The sequence below is a fragment of the Lynx canadensis genome, chromosome B1 (assembly GCF_007474595.2).
Source record: "Lynx canadensis isolate LIC74 chromosome B1, mLynCan4.pri.v2, whole genome shotgun sequence".
NCBI classification, from domain to species: domain Eukaryota; kingdom Metazoa; phylum Chordata; class Mammalia; order Carnivora; family Felidae; genus Lynx; species Lynx canadensis.
In genome coordinates, this window is record NC_044306.2 from 66,472,513 (window position 1) to 66,495,339 (window position 22,827).

At 32.5% G+C, this 22,827-nt stretch overlaps 1 protein-coding gene across 1 annotated transcript in view; it reads left to right on the forward strand.

The window, feature by feature from the left end:
• The window catches only part of FSTL5 (follistatin like 5), a 774,595-nt gene that overhangs the window by 421,779 nt on the left and 329,989 nt on the right, over window positions 1-22,827 (forward strand). Inside the window, 1 exon segment of the mRNA XM_030312812.1 lies at window positions 4,835-4,955. Coding sequence (XP_030168672.1) covers window positions 4,835-4,955 — 121 coding nt within the window.

A 22,827-nucleotide genomic window follows, 5' to 3' on the forward strand; every position in this document is an offset into this window, starting at 1 on the left:
AATTATTTTGTTTATTTAATTATTTGCTTGTTCCCACACATCCTCTCTAGAAAATTAACTCTATGAGGACAAAGACTATGTCATTATTTTTTACTACTGTATCTCCAAAACTGTAGCACATTTCTATGCACATGTCAGTTGTTAAAAAGAAAAAGGAAGGGGGAAGGGAGAGGAGAGAAGAAGGAAGTCAAATAGGAGATATTCAGAGAACTAAGTAGTAGGGAAGCCAACCCATAGTGAGTGTATGGGAGAGGCTTAAAGATAATGCCTAAAGATACATATTTCTAAAAAAGTATATTTATTTCCTGACCCATAGGTTCCGATGTAATCTACATATTTGCCAAGTAAAGACTGAATATATCGTCTTCTCCTCAACTTCACAAATGTGATGTACTTTCTTTAAAATGGAGGAACACTGAACTCTGATCTACTAAGACCACTGTGATTGTGACGTGGTCATGATTAGTTTGAGGAAAAATAGCTTGCAAAGGATAAGAAAGTGCTCATCCTCTGATGAATGCTTGAAATTTTGAGTGGTGTATCTTTCCATGAGTTTACAGTTGCTGTTTTTCCCTGTTTCCACCAAGGAGAATAAAGAAAAAGACACAGAATTGGAAGATTCTACTTCATTGTGCTCCTATGCCCTCATGCCCATAGACTCATTACCATGATCTGACTTGAGACCATCAAAATTATGGATATGTTATATCTCTTTTATGAGAGTCAATATAATAATCTTTGATTTCCAAGTCATGATATATTCCTGGAAAACCAATATTCATACAGGGATATATATATATTCATATATATATATTTATAGCAGGGAGACAACCCTCTACACCTACCTCTAGCATTTTCCTTTTTTTTAATTCCAGTTTTATTTATCTTTAAATAGTTATCTGACATACTATATATTTTACTTATATATTTATTTGTTCCCTTCTACAAGCATATGAATTTCACAAAAGAGGGTTTCTTATCTATCTTGTTGGCTATTATCAGAGTCTAGGAAAGTGTCTGCAAATAGTACATTTTCAAAAATGATTTGTTGAATGGATACCTGAATAAACAAATGAAGCAGAATAATAAGGAGAATAGTTTAGTTTGGGGACGGACAGTTTTTTGTTTTGTTTTGTTTTCCTGTTTGGGGACAAAAAAGAATACAGTATCAAAACATTGAATCATTCCTGAGTTATAATTCCTCATGCAACTTTGACAGTTCTATTACTTTGAAATTAAATATGTACCCCTCTGGAATACTGTGTATCTGAGCTCCCTGGATGACATACATTCTGCTAATACTTCTATTTTGTCACACTGACTCTAATCTCTGTGGAGCAGAATATTCATATAACTTGATTTTTGATCATTAAGGAAAGTGAGAATCTTTAATTTAATTATTATTATCATTATTTTTGCCTTAGAGAGTTCACCGAAGCACTGGTAAATTTGGAAAACATACTCAATATTTTACAATAGATAACAAGTAAAATTATGAGTCACCTCCTTGACTAAAGCTTTATTGTAGGATACTTAGATAACATTTGTGCATCTGGCTCTGTCATGATCTCTAGTTCAGAAATAACATGAGTGTTTTGAGGAAACTAGACTGGGAAGTTTTGAAAGCCAATGCCAGAAATAAACAAAAGAAATACAGGCAACTATGAAAGCCCTACAAGTTTGGATCTTCTGTTCCAAAGAGTGCTTAATGTATTACTGTGCACTTGGGAAGGAAATCTGCTTATTTTCTATCATATTTTCTTTTTTTTTTAAGTTATTTATTTATTTATTTATTTATTTATTTATTTAGGGGTAGAGGAGAGGGAGAGAGAGAATCCCAAGCAGGTTCTGCACTGTCAGCACAGAGTACCTCAGGGCTTGATCTCATGAATCATGAGATCATGACCTGAGCCGAAATCAAGTGTCAGATGCTTAGCTGACTGAACCACCCAGGCACCCCTCTATCATACTTTCTTGCAGACAGTCAAACATGATCAAAGCTCTAGTTATTTAAAGCCATTTCTCCATGCTGGTTAAGAGGTCTTAGGAAAGTACCCTCCTCATTTGGAATACACCAGACTACTCAGCTCCCATCAGGAATTCTAAAGGGGAGAAGAAGTAACTAGGAAGTATGTTTTCAAGTAGGCTGTTTTATTGGCCAAAAAATGGAATAAATGAAAAAAATATATACTTGAACTATTGATGATGAGAGACAAATCTCCTGTCTCCTATATATGGGCATGGTCCAGTATAGGTGAAGAGAGTTTTTTGTTTGTTTGTTTGTTTGTTTAAAAAATTTCCTAGCCAGAACCATTTGCTTTTCTAGGACACACTAGTTGAAACAGCAGGTCCAGCTTAAGTTGTATAATCATGATCAAATCAAGATCAAGATCAAATCAAGATCAAGCTAGTCTTAAGCCAGCATTCAGAAAAAAGGGTAGAAGTTCATTCTCTTTGTCTAATTAGACATGATTTAATCTGAGTAAACTATTAAAATAGAAAATATGAGACATAAAATGATGAATATTTTCTCCAGGTTTTTCCATCTCCTTCTCTTTATGAACATGTATGAGAATAAAAATTACTGAGAAATATTATTAAAATACCTGAATACACCAAGCCTGAGTGTCACTGCATCCTTAAAATTACCATTATGCTAGCATTGCAGAACTTTAGGAAGAGCATAGTGAGGTAAAATGAAATATGCCACCAACCCCCCGCCCCCCCACTACCACCCAGGGAAAGTCATTTTCCATGATCTAACAAATAACAGATGGAGAATGACTGAGAGCTCTGTTGCCTTCTAAATAGAAAAGCAGTATTAGTTTTCTCATTAGGCTTATAGGAGAAATGGCTTCAGCCGTTAGGTAGTTTTGTTAATCCCTACAGCTGGACTATGCAAAAGTGTAGGGCTTAATACTCACTCTCAACAATATTTATGTGGATCAATTAAAGCAGATAAATGTTTTGCCTATTTTCCCCCTCCAAGGCAGCAAACATCGGCTTAACCAATGAAATGTGAATATATAACACAAGAATAGAGAGCCCAGTATATTGTAGAAGTTATATTTAGCAACGTCTATGTGTCATCATTGCTAAACCACTCAGGTGGCTACAGAAGAGGGCCGGAGGCTCTTGTGATCCATATGCTAAGCTCCATCCTCAGAGCTACCTCTATAGCTCATCCGCACTCAGGCAGAACTGAACTTTTAACATAGAAGTGTTCCCCAAAGGGTTATTAAAAAAAATAGTCAATAGCATCTGAGAATCTTTTGAAACTAGTATCACTGATCTGCTATTGATATAACAAAGAAAGTCTGGATTCACACTGTGAACACACAACAGAGCTTGTGCAAGCTGGCGTGGAAATCTGCAGTGAATTATTTGAATAAAAAGCACATTGTATTTAAAAAATCATTATTTTTAACTTAAAATGATTACTTTTAACTATGTGTTATATGTTGTCTTACATCTAACTATGTGTGTATGTGCATGTATATGTGTGTGTATGTGTGTGTGTGTATACATGTCTATAAATATGATCTTCACAATAGCCATAAGAAATAAATGTTACTACCTTTTATTCCTAACTGAGGAAAGGTTAAATAATTTGCCAGAAATTATAGAGCTATATTAAGTGCCATTGGCAGGTGCAGAAGCCAGAGCTGGCTGACTTCAGAGCTTGCATTTTCTAATTACATGGCACCACCTTTAAAAAAAAAAAAGCACACACTACAGGCACCGGGGTGGCTCAGTTGGTTAAGCGACTGACTTTGGCTCAGGTCGTGATCTTAGAGTTCATGAGTTCGAGCCCCACTTTGGGCTCTGTGCTCACAGTGAGGAGTCTGCTTGGGATTCTCCCTCTCTCCCTCTCTGCCCCTCCTCCACTTGAGTTCTCTGTCTCTCAAAATAAATAAAACTTAAAAGAAGATGAAAAAACACAACTATAATGCACAGCTCCAACAATGTGAAATACTGTTTCTGTATGTGAGAGAATGTGAAAAGCTATGGACACAGCTATGCAGCCACCCAGATGGATAGGAATGTTTGAAAAATCTTGGGGAGCTCTTTTATGTGAGACACAATAGTCAAATCAGTAGAGTATAAAAAAGCTACTGCCTCAGTCCATAGGACAGAGCACAGAGAAGAAAAGCAGTATGATGATTTTTCTCACCCACACTTGGATGGATTTTCATCATCAATTGGTGCATTAATTCTCTCTGGCTCCTGGAAACAGTCATTTGCTTAATAGCTCTTTTGTGACCGAGGGAGTTAATGCACAATCCCAAATGGCTTAACTTCCAGCTGAGGAGGAGTTTGGGCAAAAAAAAAAAAAAAAAAAAAAAACAACAAAACATCTAACTTCATTTTTCACAAATAATTTTAAGATGAAAGTTGGAACAAACGATCTCACTATTTTTGTTGAGAAAGAGCCCTGTTTTCTTTTGACAGAGGTCACTGAGACGTAGGAGGCAATTTTCATGTGGAGATATTTCCTTGAGTCAGTATAAATGGAGCAAAGAAAATGAGTGAAATACAAAATGTCCTTGTAAAGCTCAGATTTTCTGGGACCTACTATGAGATTTTTGTATTAGAAAGTTTGGACAATTCTAAGTACCTATCTTAACTTTTTAACTTTATATCTTTGGAATGGTTCAAAATAATTGTCTAGTAACTGAAAATCAGGATTTTTCATAGGTTCAGTTCTTTGCCCTACTGCAGACTTAAAATGACTGCAGACTTAATAATCACTAAGTGATTATTATGTATGATTAATTATGCTATAGAAATGTTAAGACGGTTATAATTGTATGGTTATAATTTCCTTGTTCAGGTGATAAAACAGGAAGAACTTGGCAAGGATCTTTCTGATTGTACTTTGTATGATCTACTGAAATACGATGATTTTAACTCTGACAAGCACCTGGCTCTTGAAGAATTTTATAGAACATTCCGTGAGTATAATATTCATTCTCTAATTCCTCTTCGTTCATTTTCCTGTTTCTTTACACAATCCAGAATGTTGCTTGATCTGAGAGTACAGGCTGTTTTTAAATTAAGAGAAATGGTGTAAGTAAGATAAAGTGTTGAAGTGTACTGAAACATATGTAAACGTTAAGGGATGCAGTAATCCTAAAATGAAAAGCTGGAAATATTTGATAACCCTGGATATCAATTCTTACTGATTCTCATTGAAAACGTGAATTCCACAATGCTGTTTTTAAAGTTTGGGGGGAGTAGTAGCACTTGACTAGTCTTCACTGTATATCGAGAACAATTTAATTATTTACACAGTGACTTTTTGTTTTTCGTTTTTTGTTTTTACACTATAGGGAAACCAAGGTAGATTAATAGATAGAGTTTGCATATATGTTAACAATAATTAGCATAACAATGGAAATTGTATTTATATTAAGGTACTTTGGAATAATTTATGTATGTTTAAATTGCTTAAATACTTCTTAAAATTGACTATTTATGCTTTATAAAGCATAAATATGCTTTATATGATTTATGATTTGTATATGCTTTATAAATCATATATGAAATATGATTTATATATGCTTTATAAGTCACCAAAGAATCAAAGCCCAACAGGATTTAAGTCAGCACTGAAACCAGTATTTTTTTCTATCAATGTTCTATCAACATTTCTATCAATGTTATATATATGCACATTTATATATTGCTTTCAAAAAAGACAGGAAATAGGATATGTACTTGATGTAAAAAGATCTCTTTTGAATTATGCCTCTTCCATCTATCAGTGGTCTGATATTACGGAAATTACTTGAATTCCTGAAAATCCATATAAATATGAATAGTAATGTTCTTGTCATATGATAATTTTATATTAAAACATTAAATTAGATTTTATGTAAGTTTTGATAAAGCAAAATAATATATGTGAAATAGTTGCAGGTGATGAAGCTTTAAGCCAAGATATCAGTATGCTCTTCAGATTTAATTAAATTACATTTCCATTTTCAATTAAAAGGCAGGATAGCAAGATGCAGAGTGACTCTATAAACAGTTAACCCCTTAAAAAATGTCACAATCAAGGATAGACACCTTTCAAAGACAACAACAGGAAAGCAGCATTATTATTCTATGTTTGTAGGAAGAAATTGAAACACAAAGAACTTAAGAACTAAGTGGCTGAGTTTATAATCAAAGCTATGTCAGACTGTGAAGGCTTTGTGTTTTCCACTAAACTTCACTCTGTAATAGGAATTATTTTGTGTACTCATGGTGGCAACGAGAAGATATTATGGTTTATCAGAAAAGAAATTATATTTATATTCTTCTATATCTATATTACATTAATATTGTCATATATTAATTTACAAATACCATATATAAGCTAGAAAGAGATACACATCACAGAAGGGACTACATAAAATATTAAGTAAGTTAGAATATAATCTCATTTGGGAAATCACGAAGACTTTTTGAAGGTGGTAGCAACTGAATTAGTCTCCAGGATGAGTGGATATGGACTTTGGGCAATAAAAGATGGGAAACTGGACAAAAAAGTATAGCATAAATAAAAACTCAAGTGTATCACATACCAGGGTATTTACAGAAATTAATTCAACTGTAAGGTCTGTTCCAGTATTGAAATTCTATGAAAATATACAAATTATTATTATTATTATTATTTTACTAACTTGTTTTATTAAACAATCAGTCTAATTTACCAGCTCCAATCTCTCACCCTTCTACTAGGCGGATACTTGGATTTGACTAAATAAAAGTAATTGAAACTTGTAGCAAGAGCAGAACATATTTTTTTTTTAATTTTTTTTTTAACGTTTATTTTTGAGACAGAGAGAGACAGAGCATGAATGGGGGAGGGTCAGAGAGAGGGAGACACAGAATCCGAAATAGGCTCCAGGCTCTGAGCTGTCAGCACAGAGCCAGACGCGGGGCTTGAACTCACAGACTGTGAGATCATGACCTGAGCCAAAGTCGGCCGCTCAACCGACTGAGCCACCCAGGCGCCACTGAGCAGAACATATTTTTAATGGCATGCAATTTATCAAGCATCAGTAAGATAATTAAATAGATGTTTGTGAGAATTTTTATTAAAAATATTGTTGATGATGAAATGGTGGAGCTAGAAACTAAAACAATAAAAATAAAGTAGGAATAATATGTTATTTTTATGACAGTACAGCAAAGACTGAATAATGATCCCTGGCAATATCAGTAAATAAGAATCTTGTCTAGAATGCTGCTGCTTACCCTATCACAGGGAAAAAAATGATACTGTGTTTTGAGATATGATTTGATGTTGCTAAGGAAGGCAAGGTAGACCAGTATATTGTTCTGATAAAGAAAATTTTGCAATTCAGAAATTTGTATCATCAGTAAAAGCATTCACTAGAGAAATAATAAAATGTTGTCTGTGAAGGAGCTAAATTATACTAGAAACTGTTGAAGTTGGATGGAAAAAAAATCTATATGATTTGGGTTAACTCTTAGAAGTAAGAATTTTATGGAAATTATATATAGTAAAGGCAATGAATTTAATGAATGTTATAATGTTTCTGCCATGAGGTCAAAATTATGCATCACACCCAAGGTCTACATTTTTAATATTCTGAGTCATAAAGAGATATTAAGTAATGAAAGCACTTGGCAATCAGCAATCATATTATGAGCTTTTTTCCTTTTTGTGTAATTGCAAAACTATCCCTTAACAATGATAAAATAATGTTCATGTAGTCATTTAGAGAAGATAATGTTTTTCTAAGTAATGCTGGAATTATATGGAATATTTTAATATTCTTTGTGGTCTTACCAAGCGATTTTCTGGAAAGTATCACATTTTCAGTGTTGCACCTTGCTTAAATAGGTCATCAGACTATATAATGATCCCTTAGAGGTAGAAGAACTAATTTGTGTGGATAGTGTCTAGATTAGCAAAAAGTATTTATACTTCTTGAATAGAAAACATGTATCTATTTCTTTCTTTCCATCTATTATAATACTTTACAACTAAACCCAATTTGGTTTTGTGAAGTTTAGTGGCAGGCTTTTAATAATGGCATAATTTCAAAAAGTCACTGCATTATAAAATACTAAGGTAGTGTCATGAATAAAAATGTGTAACAATAGTGAGAAAAGCAATCTATTCGAAAATCATGTATTAAGTACTTATGTGTATAGAATGCTGTGATAGTTAAACCAACTTAGAAAGATTGTTTTCTTTCCCTTAGGAATATATAATCTCAGACAGACAATGATAAAAATGACAGATCTAGTAAGGGTAAAATAATCTTTTTTTTTTTTTATATCCAGAATGATTCCTCCAGATAACTCTTAAAATGAAAACCTAGAAAACTAAACAGTCCCTAAATGAATGTTCAAAAGAATAAACAAAGTCCAGAGAAGTTAAAAAACTAAAACAAAAACAAAAACTTCTCTTAATCCATTAATTATTTACTGGTAGAGACAAGAATAGACAGAGTTGCATTTTATTATTCTTTCTGCCACAGTATAAAATGGAAGAAAGTAGAACAAAATGTAACGTGCAAACAAGAAAAGGTTAATGATAAAAATAGTACATTATCAACCATTATAACACTAGTAAATTGTTATTACAGCTGGTAATAAGGTTTTCTGTAAAATAGCCTTTTTTCCCCTTTTTGGATAAGAAGAGGGATTATTTTAATATTTGACAATAGGCATTGGATGCTATTCTTAATTTTTCTCCAGAAATTTGGGTATTATTAAAAAGATATTTAAAATAAATCCTCAGTGTGAGCATCAAGCATTCTAAACCATGCCTTGTTTTATTAATAAATTTGGAAATCTATTTTATGGGATCAAATAAATTTTAAATGAGGTCAGTGACACAGTTTTGAATACTTAGAGGAAATACTAAATCCTCTGGTCAGATGGCAAATTCTTTCACCCAGGCATTTTGTTGTCTTGAATAATTTCAGTTAAATGTATAGATTTTTCAGTGCAAAGTTTTCTTATAGAATTAAAAATGAGTAAACAGTGCCATTATTGACCATAAGGACTTGAATTAACATATGAGAAAACAGCACTCTATTTTCTTCGCACTCAAAATTAAATTAAAATCTTTGATTGTTTGATTTGCATGGAGCACTATATTTTTGCCTTAAGTCTATATAGGTAAATGCAATTTATTTGTTATCAAACATGACCATACACTGAATTGAGGCATTTAATTTTCATAAATGATACTCAGATAAATATATGTTTACCTATTTTTGCAGTCAAACTCAGTTAAGATAATAAATTTTTATTAAATGATTACTGGTTTTAGGAATTAGTTGTTTTTATTTCTAGCTAACAAAAAGTGGTGCAATTGGCTATCCAGAGAAAGAATATTTGTTTTGAGAATGCTTTCTATGTACTTTATTTTCTGAGTTAAATTATAAATTGCTCTGACTATCGTGCTAAGTCTTAAAATTATATGAAATGAAGAGTTTGCAATTCTGATAGATTCTTAAAATTCTATTAAATGGCTACGAGTTGCAGTTCCTAAATCCATGTACAAGTCCTTCAAGATATGTATGTATTCTATTAGTTCAAGTTCTAATGTTACACTTAAATAAATCTCTATCAATTCTAAATGATCTTTATGTGTGGAAAGTTCCCTAAAGAAATGTGCTTCTACTAGGCATGAAAAAATTAGTTTTTTGCAAGCATAATGCATCAACTGTGAGCATTTATATTGAAACTAATTGTATAATAGCTCTCTCTCCATTCTTAAAAAGAATAGATAATTAGGATTCTAAAATTTTAAAATACTAAAAAAATACATGGCACAGTTATTTTAAATTACCTAAGTATTCATGATTATATTTAAAATGTCATATTTCTTTATATGAAACACTTCTTAATGGAATATAGATTTGATAATGACATAATGAGGAAAAAATCATTTTCTAGGAAGTCACAATTTCTATAATAAAAATATTACTTATTGGAACCATCTAATAATCACAGCAATGAAATATGAATATTATATTAATATTCATAGATTTTAGGTCATTAGTATATGAAAGACATTTATTTGAGAAAAATAACAGAGTTTAGTGAGAAGATTTAAAACTATTACAGTAATATGGGTTAAAGGTGAAAGGGTCAGGATTAAAAGAGAACAGTAATACAGAGAGGTGGTCATATTTGGGCAGTAACTTACAAGCAGAATCATTTCAACTTGAGTGATTACATATACATGAGATAGAGACAGTAGGGTCAAGGATAACGTCCAGCTATCTAGCTTGCATACTGAGGTGAACAATGGTACTATTCATTAAAGTAGGGCACACAGTAAGATAAGCAAGTTTGGGAACATATACTGAGTTGGATTTTCAGCATATTGGCATATTTACATAGAAACATTTGGTTGGAGAATATTGTGGCCTAGATCTCAAGTAGGAGTTCAGGGACACAAATAGAAATATGGGGCATACAGTTAAAACCTGCGCTGGCAGGTAATGGGGTACCCAAGGTGAGTATGTAAAGACAGAAGAGATGAGCAAAAGAGCAACAGGGAACTAAAACTTAAAATTAAGTAATGAAATTAAAAACCAAACAAACAGGGGCACCTGAGTGGCTCAGTCGGTTAAGTGCCTGACTCGATTTCGGCACAGGTCATGATCTTATGGTTCATGAAATCAAGTCCCACCTTGGGTGTAGAGTGCACAGCCTGCTTGGGATTCTCTCTCTCCCTCTCTCTCTGCCCTTCCCCACTTTCTCACATACACATGCACATGCTGTCTCTCCTAAAATAAATAAACTTTAATAACTTAATGAATAAATAAAAACAAACAACAACAACAAAAACAAAAATGCTTAGAGAAATAGGGAATAAACCAAAGGACTATGTATTTATAAAACTTTACTAGAATTTGTTGATGAGCAATTTCCATGACTGAGTTCAAAACAAGAGATATATGACAGATAAAGAAATGGCTACCAGTTTTGATCACAAGGAGGTGTGAGTGACTTTGGTCACAGCACTTTCAGCGGAGATGTAGGGGTAGAAGCAAAAGTTCTGGTGGTTGAGAGGTTAAATGTAGGGGAAAAAAGTAAAAGAAAAAAATGTGGAGGAAACTAGTGGAGCACACAAGCATACATCAAGTATATATTTAGATCATATCCAAAATAGGTAACTCGTATATGGTTTTAGTAGTTAACATGATGGTTGCCTCTGGAGGAATTGGTGGGTGATGGGGTGAGAACACAAGGTGAGAAGAAGGCTTCCATGGTACTCACAGCGTTCTACTTTTTAACCTCACAAAAATCCCACACTCATTTGGGAAATTCTGTATTAGACATTGCTACACCTACTATAGCATAGGCCCATGTACAGATCATTGTAGTATGAGACCTCACAGCAACTTAAATTACCTAGCACATGGGGGAAATAACTTTTTTACTACATACTGTGATTAAAAAAATTAACTCACTTGTTTGTATACTTGTAATTTTCTATGTTAGAGTTTATAGATATGCCCTGACAGTTTAGGTAAATAAAGGTCAGCATCATTCACTTACAGGTAATTTCCACTTTATGTTCTAAGTTCTTTAGACCTTTTAGGGAAGGGACTGTCCAAAATGATTGCTGAGACCCAACCTATAGACACATATTCCAAAAGGACAGATTTTGTCCCAAACAAGATAAATTGCACATACCAACTGTTAATAGACAACAGGTAAAGCAATACCAACTTGAAGTTTAATTTTAAAAATAATGAAAGTCTTTGTTTTTTTTTCCATTTGAAGATGACCCTTCCCTCCGAATTGCTAAGATTATCTTAATCTTTTGTAGTTAGTGCACATTTATGTTTCTCCTTTTACCTATAGCCTCCATAATGATTTCTCACTGGTAGTTTTCTCACTGGTAGCCTCCATAATGGTTTCTCACTGGTCACTTGCTGACCTAACTACTTGGAACTCATAAAAGCAGAAATAGGTATTTTAGCTTCTCTTTTATTTCAAGTGAAAACCTCGTATTTATTTCTTAAAGTATTGACTCTGTGTCATATAGATATTGAGAGTAGGGCCTTTTGTGATGCAAAATAAAATTGAAATAAGAAACAATAAAATAGAAATTGATTAATCGTTCTTATTTTTCCATGCTATACCCTGTCTTGTCAATCATGACTTAGCGGATCTGACTTAAAATTACTTTCCTCTGACTTCAGCATGGTATTCAGCAATAGAGTTTGCCTAAGGCTGTTTTGGACTTTCAAAATCATTTCTGTAATTCATGGGTACTTTGGCTTTGTTAACCCCGTGTTCTTTATACTAATTTCTCAGAAACTCCTTGAATTGAGCCTTGCGTTGTGCTTCTGTGGTTCTGAACTCTATCTGGATGGCATCTTCTTCATAATGGAGTTCTTGTGGAGATCGCCAGCTTCACTGCTGCCCCAGTGTCATTTGGGCACGACGGTGTTGCTGCAGCCTGGCATCAAGGCCTTAGCTTCAATTTACTGTATCTCAGGGACACCTGGATAGCTCAGCCAATAGAACATAGGACTGTTAATCTTAGGGTCTTAAATTCAAGCCCTATGTTGGGTGTGGAGCCCGCTTAAAAAAAGAATAGAAAGTATCTCATATTTCTGAACTGAGTTTCTACCAGTGGGATTTGATTTTAACTGGCTAAATCTTGTTCAATAATTTAAAACAATTTGAATGTAATGTATCATGTTTTAATTTGTAGCTGTTTTTGAATTCTCTAGTTAAGGTTAGTCTGAGAATGCATTTCATTTACATTTACCAGGTGAAAGTTTCTTTATAGGATTCTGCTCTGTCAAATGATCCACCATGGAGACATTTATCTACAAAGTGAATGTTATGATATATAAAATCAAGTGCTTTTTAAATAGATAAGATAATCATACATGTTTAGGCAATTAATCTTTAATTTTTTTTTAATTCAAGGATTTGAAAGCTAGCACTTAGAAAACACATTTTTGTTAAAGGTATTTTAATATATAGTTGTTATTACCTTCACATTTTTTTTTTTAACCAGCCAGAGGCTTATCCTCTTAGTTAAGAGAGTCCTACCACTTTAATATTGTGGTCACATGGCTATAATCAGATAAAACAAGAAGTTTTAAGTAGGCCTTATCAATAACATGTAGAAACAATAAGACTTAAGCTGTATAATATTAGTTTGAATCTATTTGTCTTGTTAAAAAAGAGGAAATGAATCAGAACAAGAGAAATGGAATTTTGAATTTTAATAAATTTTAAGCCAAATCACATATTAATAAAGTTTGGCCAACAAACTTCAATTTTATTAAGTACCATAATTCCATATCCTTTCTAACAATGACAATTTATTTTGGTTCTTGTAGTAGTTAAAACAGAAAGGTACAAAAGAGAAAATAGGAATCAATTTTAGTTCCATCATTTAGGTATAATCACTTTGATATACATATATGCACATTTTTATGAAAATGTGACTATATTATTATATCCTCAAGATTTACTTTAATTATTCCTAATTTTAATTAATTAGGGTAAGATATCTCGGTATTGATTAGCTTAACATATTTTTAATGGCTTGCATTGTGTGAAGTTACCATAATTATAAAAATTATAATCATAACACTCCATTTATTGCTATTACCAAGCTATTATTTCTCTTTCAAGACCAACATTGTCCATTTAACATATAATACATGCAAAAATGGTAGTCATCCTAGAAACGTTTAATTTTCTAGCAGTCACATTAAAAAAAAAAAGAAACAAGTAGGGCGCCTGGGTGGCTCAGTAGGTTAGGTGTCTGACTTCAGCTTAGGTTATGATCTCCAGGTGGGTGAATCCAAGCCCAGTATCTGACTCTCCTTCCAACACAAAGCCTGTTTCAGATCCTCCGTCCCCACCTCACTCTGCCTCTTCCCTGCTTGCACTCTCTCTCTCAAAAATAAATAAACATTTAAAAAAACGATTTAAAAGAAACACGTAAAATTGATTTCATTAACACTTTATTTACCCCTATAGACCAAAAAAATATTATTATCACAACATATGATCATTAAGAAAATGAAGGAAATACATTATCGTCTCTTCCTATCAAGTTTTAAAATCTAGCATATATTTTATTTTATTTATTATATTGTACTCATTTTTTAATTTTATATTTTGATTTATATTAGAATATTATACAATTTTCAAATTAACAACAGAATATTTTTAGTATGTGATTTTGAAGCATAACGAAATATAAATCTAGCATATATTTTACACTTACAACGTATCTCATTTCTCATTTTGGACTATCTATATTCTGAATGCTCAGTAGTCATTGACTACTATCTTGGACAGTATTATATTAGAGTGTTAAAATCTCTACCTAAAATTCTATTCCAGTGTTTCTATAATAAAACTGTACTTATTCAGGGACAACATAGGTGTGTATGTAGGAAATCTACAGATTCTATCTATCATCTATCTATCTATCGATCTATTTTTTATGATTAAAGTATAATCGGCATACAATGTTATATTAATTTCAAGTGTACAGCATATTTATTTGACAATTCAGTTATTTTGAATAGGAGGTTAAGCACATATTCTACTTGTAAATAAAAAAACAGAGTATGAATTTCATGCTAATATCTATTTTTCAGGAAGCCAGAAAAGTACACATTTATAGGATAAATGTAGTCATCTAAGCAACAAAATTATATCCTCAACATAAGTAAGATGTTTATTTTAAAAACATAATTCAATAATATATATTTAATGCCACCCACCTTAAACCACTCTCTCCCAAATGTGTTATCAAAGAATCATTTAAATCATATATCCTCTGCCCACAGTTAGCACCTTAATTTTTTTTTCTGAATTTTTAATAATCTCATTCTTAAGGTCTATTTTTCCCCTCTGATTTAAAACAAATGCACCAATCATATACATCTTCCAGTGAGAAGCTGTTCAATCTGAGAATGAAAGGTATTACTGAGTGAGTTTAATCTAACACTAAGCAATGAAACACTTTCAAAGAGCCTGTAAGACCTTATGTACCACAAGGATTAATGTTTATATTCATTTTTTTTTGAAGTATTAAAAACAGCTCTGGAGTACTTTTACCTCTGAGTATCCTAGGGGATTTAATGCACTACACTGAACATAACCCAATATTCTTTAATGCTTAGGAGTTACTGAAATATCTTGTAGTGCCTCAGGGTCACCACAATAAAAGAAAAATGCATGTACATATGTAAGTATTTATTGTTAACAAGGTATATGCCAAATACCTTATTAACACATCTTACAGTTATTCAGTCCTGATACTTTGTATGGCAATTCCTTTTACAGATATTCCAAAACCAATAACAAATTAGTTTGTAACAAACACTTTAAGAATTGACAGAATAAATTAATACACATCCATTGTTATACTTTTATACAAGTAATTAATTCGATGAATATTACCTATATAAATTATATATGCCTGACACTGTGTTTAGTAATGCTCAATCTTTTGATTGTTTATTTTATTCAAAAACAGTCTTTCATTTCTTAAGGAAATCCTATTACAATTCTCTCCCTTAGTTTATAATAGACTCATAATAAGTCTGTAGTAAGTCTTATTATAAGTTTATAATGGACTAACTCTGTAGTGCTATATGATGAATGAATATTTAGCATAATCTATCATTGATATCATTAGATTTTGGAATGATAATTTCTTATAAAATATATTTATCTTATAATTCTAATGAATATTCATTATATCTTTAGGTGACGATTTAAAAAATAGATCAAGAGATGCCTGGGTGGCTTAGTTGCTTAAGTGTCTGATTTCGGCTCAGGTCATGATCTCATGGTTCTTGGGTTTGAACCCCACATTGAGTTCTGCACCGACAGTGGGGAGCTTGCTTGGGATTCTCTCTCTCTCCCTCTGCCTCTTTCTCTCTCTCTCAAAATAAATAAATAAACTTTAAATAAAATAAAATAAGTAAAATGAAAAGTAGATTGAAATTAAATAGATTTCTTAACAAAGAGGGAAAGGAGACATTACGCCAAGTGCTGTTTAGCTGCCTGATTGAGGATTTTGTGAGGCATGGAATACTATATATCATCTGCAATGTGCTCACTGGGTAATGTGTTCATCCTAATGGAAATTGTTCCTATAAAAAGGAAGGAAATTGCAGTAAACTTGTTACTGATCATTTAAGTAATGCAAATAGGCCCTTGGTGGTGGTGACCAGATAAGATGGGAAAAAAGCATCAATGATGTTTAAAGCATTATGGAAGCTACAGATTGCAAATCATCTTGAGAGGTAGTTTACATTTATAGCAATTGCCTGGAGGACAGAGTAGGATAACTCTTTCTTCTGACTGTTGCTATAATTGGCCATTAATTATAGTAATATATTATTAAATAAATAAGAAAATTAGACATTTTAGTATATGGTATATTGTACTTAGTCTATTCCTAAAAGATAAATATTTTCAACTAAACATAAAATTTAAAAAGACAAGATAGGATGAAAAAAGGGGAAAGCAAGCCAGAGAAGCAGACAGAGAGACAGACAGTGACATAAGAAAAAAGACAGAGAAAAGAGATTGAAGAGAGAAAGATGAAAGCCAGGCAAAGAAGAGTAAGTGTGGTTTATTTTATGCAAGTATTTTGTAGTTGAAAACTTAGCTGTGCAGTGATCCAGGGGTACACTTTTACATATTTCGATTAATATTTCCATTACAGTTACTAACTTTATACACAACAACCAACATGTGTTATACTCTTATGTGATATTCACAAGGCTAGTCACTACAAATATAAAAATAGATAAGAAAGCTTTCTTCTCAACTCCAGGAAATTAAACAGAAGAAAACAATTAGAAAATAATATGGCATGGAGCAAAAGTGACTTGTATAAAATACAAGAAAAAAAAGGCCACTCTAAGGGATGGATTTTAAGCAGAAATAACTTATGAATTAAGCATACCCTCATATAGGAGTTCTGGATGAGAAAATCAAACCATGTGCTTTTCTGCTAAGCAGAGCATATCAGCAAAGACTGAGGTGTGGGAAATTACAAGCAATGTCAGAGTTGAAGGAGATGGAGTGAAAAGGGGGAATTAGTAAAAAAAAAAAAAAAAAAGCTTAGGAGGGAACTAAGAAGAGCTAGATTTTGAAACTCCATGAATGCAATATTGAGGAACTGAGATAATCTGTATAGTGGTAGGCAAGAAAGATACTGGTAGAAATATGGAATTGTCAGATCTAAATTTGGAAAGATCACTTAGAAAGCTGAGAGCAAAAGGCAGTTAAGAGACAAGATTGGGCACATTAGTGCAATCAGTGGTGTGTTGAAGGCAGTGATTAAGTTTTCAGAAATTTTACTGTTGAGTTGATATCATTGAAGACTAGGAAGTGGCCCATGGTGGGAACCTTTACACCACAGACATTGATTAGTGCTACAAGTTAAAGCCCTACCCCCAATTCCAAACCCACTCCAGCTCAGAGATCTGCATTGTTTTTGTTTTGTTTTGTTTGTTTTGTAATATTTACCAGAACGCTACTGACTAAAGGCTGCAATCCTCTAGTGATAAATTTTGAGAGACTGAACAAGGATAATTGGGTAATTAAGAGGGTGTTGATTAAAAAAATATGTATTTAAAAGAAAAGACCTAAAACACTAAGGCTGACAATTGCTAGAAAAGAATCTTAGAAGATACACATTTTGCAACCCAAAATTAGTAATAATCAGATCAATAAAATTGCTGTGATCTATAAAAAAGACATCTAAGAAAGTTAATTGGTGATAATTCTTGGTTTTTTTTCAACTTCAAATTCAAAAATATTCTCTTTATCTCTAGAAATCTTAATGTGGCATTTTATTTTAGTATAAATAATTTATACATGTGATGTAATAGATTTTTGACGATAGAAAGAAGTCATGAGCAATTTGGTACAAAATTTTTGACCTACTAAAGCATAAAAAGTATACTAGTCTTTTTTGTTACTGATGAAAAATGGAGATTGAAATGATATCAAACTAAATTAGATTAGCAAACTAAAGATCTGAACCAGTGATTGCATTTAATTCATTTCCATTGACGCAATTCATTTTATTAGAATAATCTTTTATAAGAATTTCCTATGTTAGCAATCTGAAAACTACATAAGTGACAGCTTAACGTTTCTTTTAATGATTGCATCTTTGCTATAATATATGAGTTGGCAACATTTTCTTTGATAGCAAGAGTTTATCTTACTTCTATATTGAGTGAGATTATTAACTTACGGGTTGACACATTTCTCATATAAAGGATATTATTTTTGTGACGTCTCATTAAAAGTGCAGATTATTTTCCTGCCCTTTGTAGATATTTTGGCACTCAACTAAAAATCTATAATTAAATATTTAACACCTTTTAACTATGTTTTAACAACAAATGAAAGTGCTATATACACTACTCCTCTATAGACCCACTTGTTATTATCACCCCATATTGTAACTGAACAGCTTCATATTAATACCATGTTTGAAAAAGATTTCATATTACCACTGAATTCCTAGACTTCATAACTTAAAAAGTAGTACATTTTCACATAGCTACAGGTGTACAAAATAAACAGTGCCAGTGAAAGATGTTCATGTGACATTATATAGCTTCACTTAGTCTGTGTTTTTTCAGTCTTTGGGATTGATGAACTTTTTCATATTTTGATTTCAAACTTGACTCATCAAGTTATTACTTGCTGAAATATCAGGATATTTGAGACATTATTGTAGTTCAGGGAAATAGTAGAATCAATCAATTTTAATTGAGGTTATTCTTCAAGATCCAGCCCATGTGGTCACTTTTTATGCTGTTTTAGCAGAGAACTGCATTCTTTTCTCCAAAACCACTCAGTCTCGGTTGCTGCTAAATCTGATAAGGCAGAATACTTGTATCTGATATTTCCTATCCCTAATTTTATAGCTCATTTTATAGTTTGTGTTACATGGCCTTTTACTTTTTTTTTTGATGCAGAGACAGCTATTCGAAAAATATTGATACCCCAAATTATGAAACTTTGATTCTAATAGTGTATAACTATCACCATACAGTATCGATTGAATGAGTATAGTTATATTTAGAAGAAATATAGTGCTAAAATTTTTAGTGTATATAAACTGAAAGAGCTTATAAACAATTTCATCAGGTTTTACTTCTAATTTTAGCTGAGACAGGATATCAGAGTGTTGAGAAGTGGCTTGTGCCAATTGGGTCATTAAGAACTATTAGGTTTCTTGTAGGGACTACCAGAGACCTCAAATAGCTGGAGATGGACGAAGGCCTAATGTCACCTCCCTGGTAGAAAATGCTTGCTTTGCCACCAGGTGATATTTGCCACCAGGTGATATTTGCCACCAGATATGTATGGTGGAATTTGGCATGAGACTTCCTTGCATCTTTCATCACAATTTCAGAAGTAGAAACAGATAGGGATGCTGGGGTGGCTCAGACAGTTAAGCATCCAACTTCGGCTTAGGTCATGATCTCAAGGCTTCTGAGTTTGAGCCCCGCATCCGGCTCTGAGCGATGGCTCATAGCCTGGAGCCTGCTTCAGATTCTGTGTCTCCCTCTCTTTCTTGGCCCTCCCTCACTTACACTCTGTTTCTCTCTTTCTCAAAAATAAACATTAAAATAAATAAATAAAAAATAAGTAGGAAAAGTTATAATTAGGAACTGAGTTATATCATCAGTGTTACCAATTCGTGTTATAATGTTATAGGAAATATAACCCAACATTATAATAACTGAAGAAAGGTAAAAATTGTGTCAGCTTTGACTATATTGATTCATTGGACCAAGAAGTATATATCTATATGAGTTGATGCATAATTATTTTTTTAAATGTTTATTTACTTGTTCCTGAGAGAGAGAGAGAGAGAGAGAGAGAGAGAGTGTGCTGGAGTGGGGGAGGGGCAGGGAGAGAGAGAATTCCAAGCAGACTCCACACTCTCAGAGCAGAGCCTGATGCAGGACTTGAGCTCATGAATTGTGAGATCATGATGTGAGCCAGGATTAAGAATCAGATGCTGACTGAGCCACCCAGCCACCTCTTGAAGGTATAATTAAATCACAGTTATAAAATTGTGGTGCAAACTGATTTCTTAAATTAGTTTGATAGGATTCTCAGAGAGTGTTACTGTCCAAAAAGTCTACACAATGATGTACTCATTCCTTATGCAGCTCTGACCATATGCTTTTATTACTCTTGATTGTAATGTGAACAAAACATCTATTAGTGAAAGAACAGAATAATTTTTTTAATCTTGTATTTATCATATTCTTATAATAGTGATAGAATTTGCACCTGGTTGAGCATAACAGATAAGTGGCTCTGAATTTTTCAGTGAGCTAAGCAAGTAAATTTACACAATGGATTCCACTAGAAGAGAGAAAAGAAGCATATTGGACTCTAAAGAGTCTGCTACTTTTTACAAACCTAGATTTCAGCTAAAACGTTGTATCAGATGCAGCAGCATAATTCTTCACCTTGAATAACTTGTGAATCTTATTATACTTATCTATCCATCCAAAAAGCAACCTGTGAATTTACAGCTTTAAAAGCAAAGTATATTTATATTAATTTTTATTTGTAAACATTTCTGAGGTTATGGAGGAAGATGTTGCAAATGTGGTAGATTTAAAATATATCTGCAAGACATTCCATATTCATGATTTAGAAGACTTCACACAGTTAAGACACCAATACTATCCAAAATGATCTACAGATGTGATGCATTTACGATTAACATGCTGACAGTGGGATTTGTTGTTTGTTTGGGGGGTATTTTTTTTTGCAGAAATAGAAAAAAATCCATGCAAAAATTCATTTGGATTTCAAGGGACCCTGAATAGCCAACATTCTCTTGATAAAGAAGGAGAAAATTTGAAGTCTCATCCCTCCTGATTTTAAAACTTAATATAAGGTCATAGTCAAAGCAATGTGGTACTGGCCTAAAGATAGATACATGAAATAGAATAGAGAACCCAGAAATGAACTCTCACATACATAGTCAAATTATTTTCTGCAAGAACACCAAGGTCATTCAATTGGTAAAGAAGAGTCTTTACAACAAATGGTGTTCAGAAAACGGGGTATCCACATAAAATAAAATTAAATTAGATCCTTAACTTATACCATCTTAAAAAAATGACTGAACATATATGAATGGCTTAACAGTAAGAACTAAAACTATAAAAATATTTGAAGAAAACAGGGAAAAAGTATGACATTGGATTGGGCAGTGGTTTCTTGGATACGATACAACAAAATAAAAAAATAATAAAAAATTGGACTTCATCAAAATTAAAATTTTTTGTGCATCAAAGAACATTATCAATAGGTTGGAAAGGCAACCCAAGGAATGGTAGAAAATATTTGGAAATCATTTGTCTGATAAGAAGTTAATATCCAAAATATTTAAGAACTGCTGCAATTCAACAACAACAAAACAATGACACAATAATTAAAAAAATGGGTAAAGTATTTGAACAATATTTCTCCAAAGAAGATGTACATAGGCCAATAGGCACACAAGAATATGTTTATTATCACTAATCTTTCAGGAAATACCAATCAAATTCATCATGAAATACCCTTTCATATCCATTAGTGTGGTTATTATTTTAAAAAAACACAGGAAATAAATGTTGACGAGTATGTGGAAAAATCGGAAATGTGTGCATTGCTGGTGAGAATCTAAATGATACAGCTGCTATGGAAAATGTTAGGTAGTCCTTGGAAAATAAACACAAAATTACCATATAACCCAGCAATCCCACTTCTAGACATATATTCACAAGAGTTGAAAGCTGAGACTGTGGAGATATTTGTATATCCATGTTCATAACAGTATCATTCAAAATGGGAAAGATGTGTCCATTAATGGATGATTCAATGAACAAAATGTGGTATATATGTACAATAGGATATTATTCAACCTCAAAAAGTAAAGAAACACTGACACATCCTTCAAAATGGGTGAAATTTGAGAACTTTATATTAAGTGAAATAAGGCAATTACCAAAGGACAAATATTATATGCTTAAACTCACATGAAATATCCAAATCCATAGAGACAAAGTAGAATGGTCTAGGATGAGGGGAAAATTAGTAGTTGGTACTTAGTGATGGGGTGGATGATGATGATCATCTCACAACAGTGTGAATGTATTCAATACCACAGAAGTATAGATTTAATAATGATTAAAATGGTAAATTTTACATTAGGTGTATTTAGTAACAATTTCAAAAGATAATAAAACTAAATCTGCAAATACTTTGTAAAGTGTATGCAAATAATTAAAGGATACATTGATTTTTACCATCAATATTTTTATTTACTAAGTAGAATGGAGAATTTTCTAAGCAGAATTTTATTTACTAAGTAGAACACTATTGCTTTATATGTCCAAGAAGCAAGAAGCAATTAGCTATCTGTTATGAGTCAATTTTCTTTATTTTAGTTGATTGACATCAATAAGTGCATTGCTAGAACTCCCCAGGGAATAGTGACAGGTCATACATTCCAGGCAAACCCATCCTTTTATTTGCATTCACACTTATCTTTTCTTCATTATCTCTAGCTACAATACAAAGAGACATTATCTACCTTTAATCCCTTGTAATAATGTTACTTATACAGGTTTGTACCCAATTTTTTCATACATCCTGTAAAATCTGAGTCTCAAAATAATTCTTTCTCTATAGTATACCTCTATTCTCTCCCATTAGGATGGCTACCTTGCATCAATAGTCTTAAAGGTAAGTTTCTCCCCATCATATGGCATGTTTTCTTCCAACTGTTTG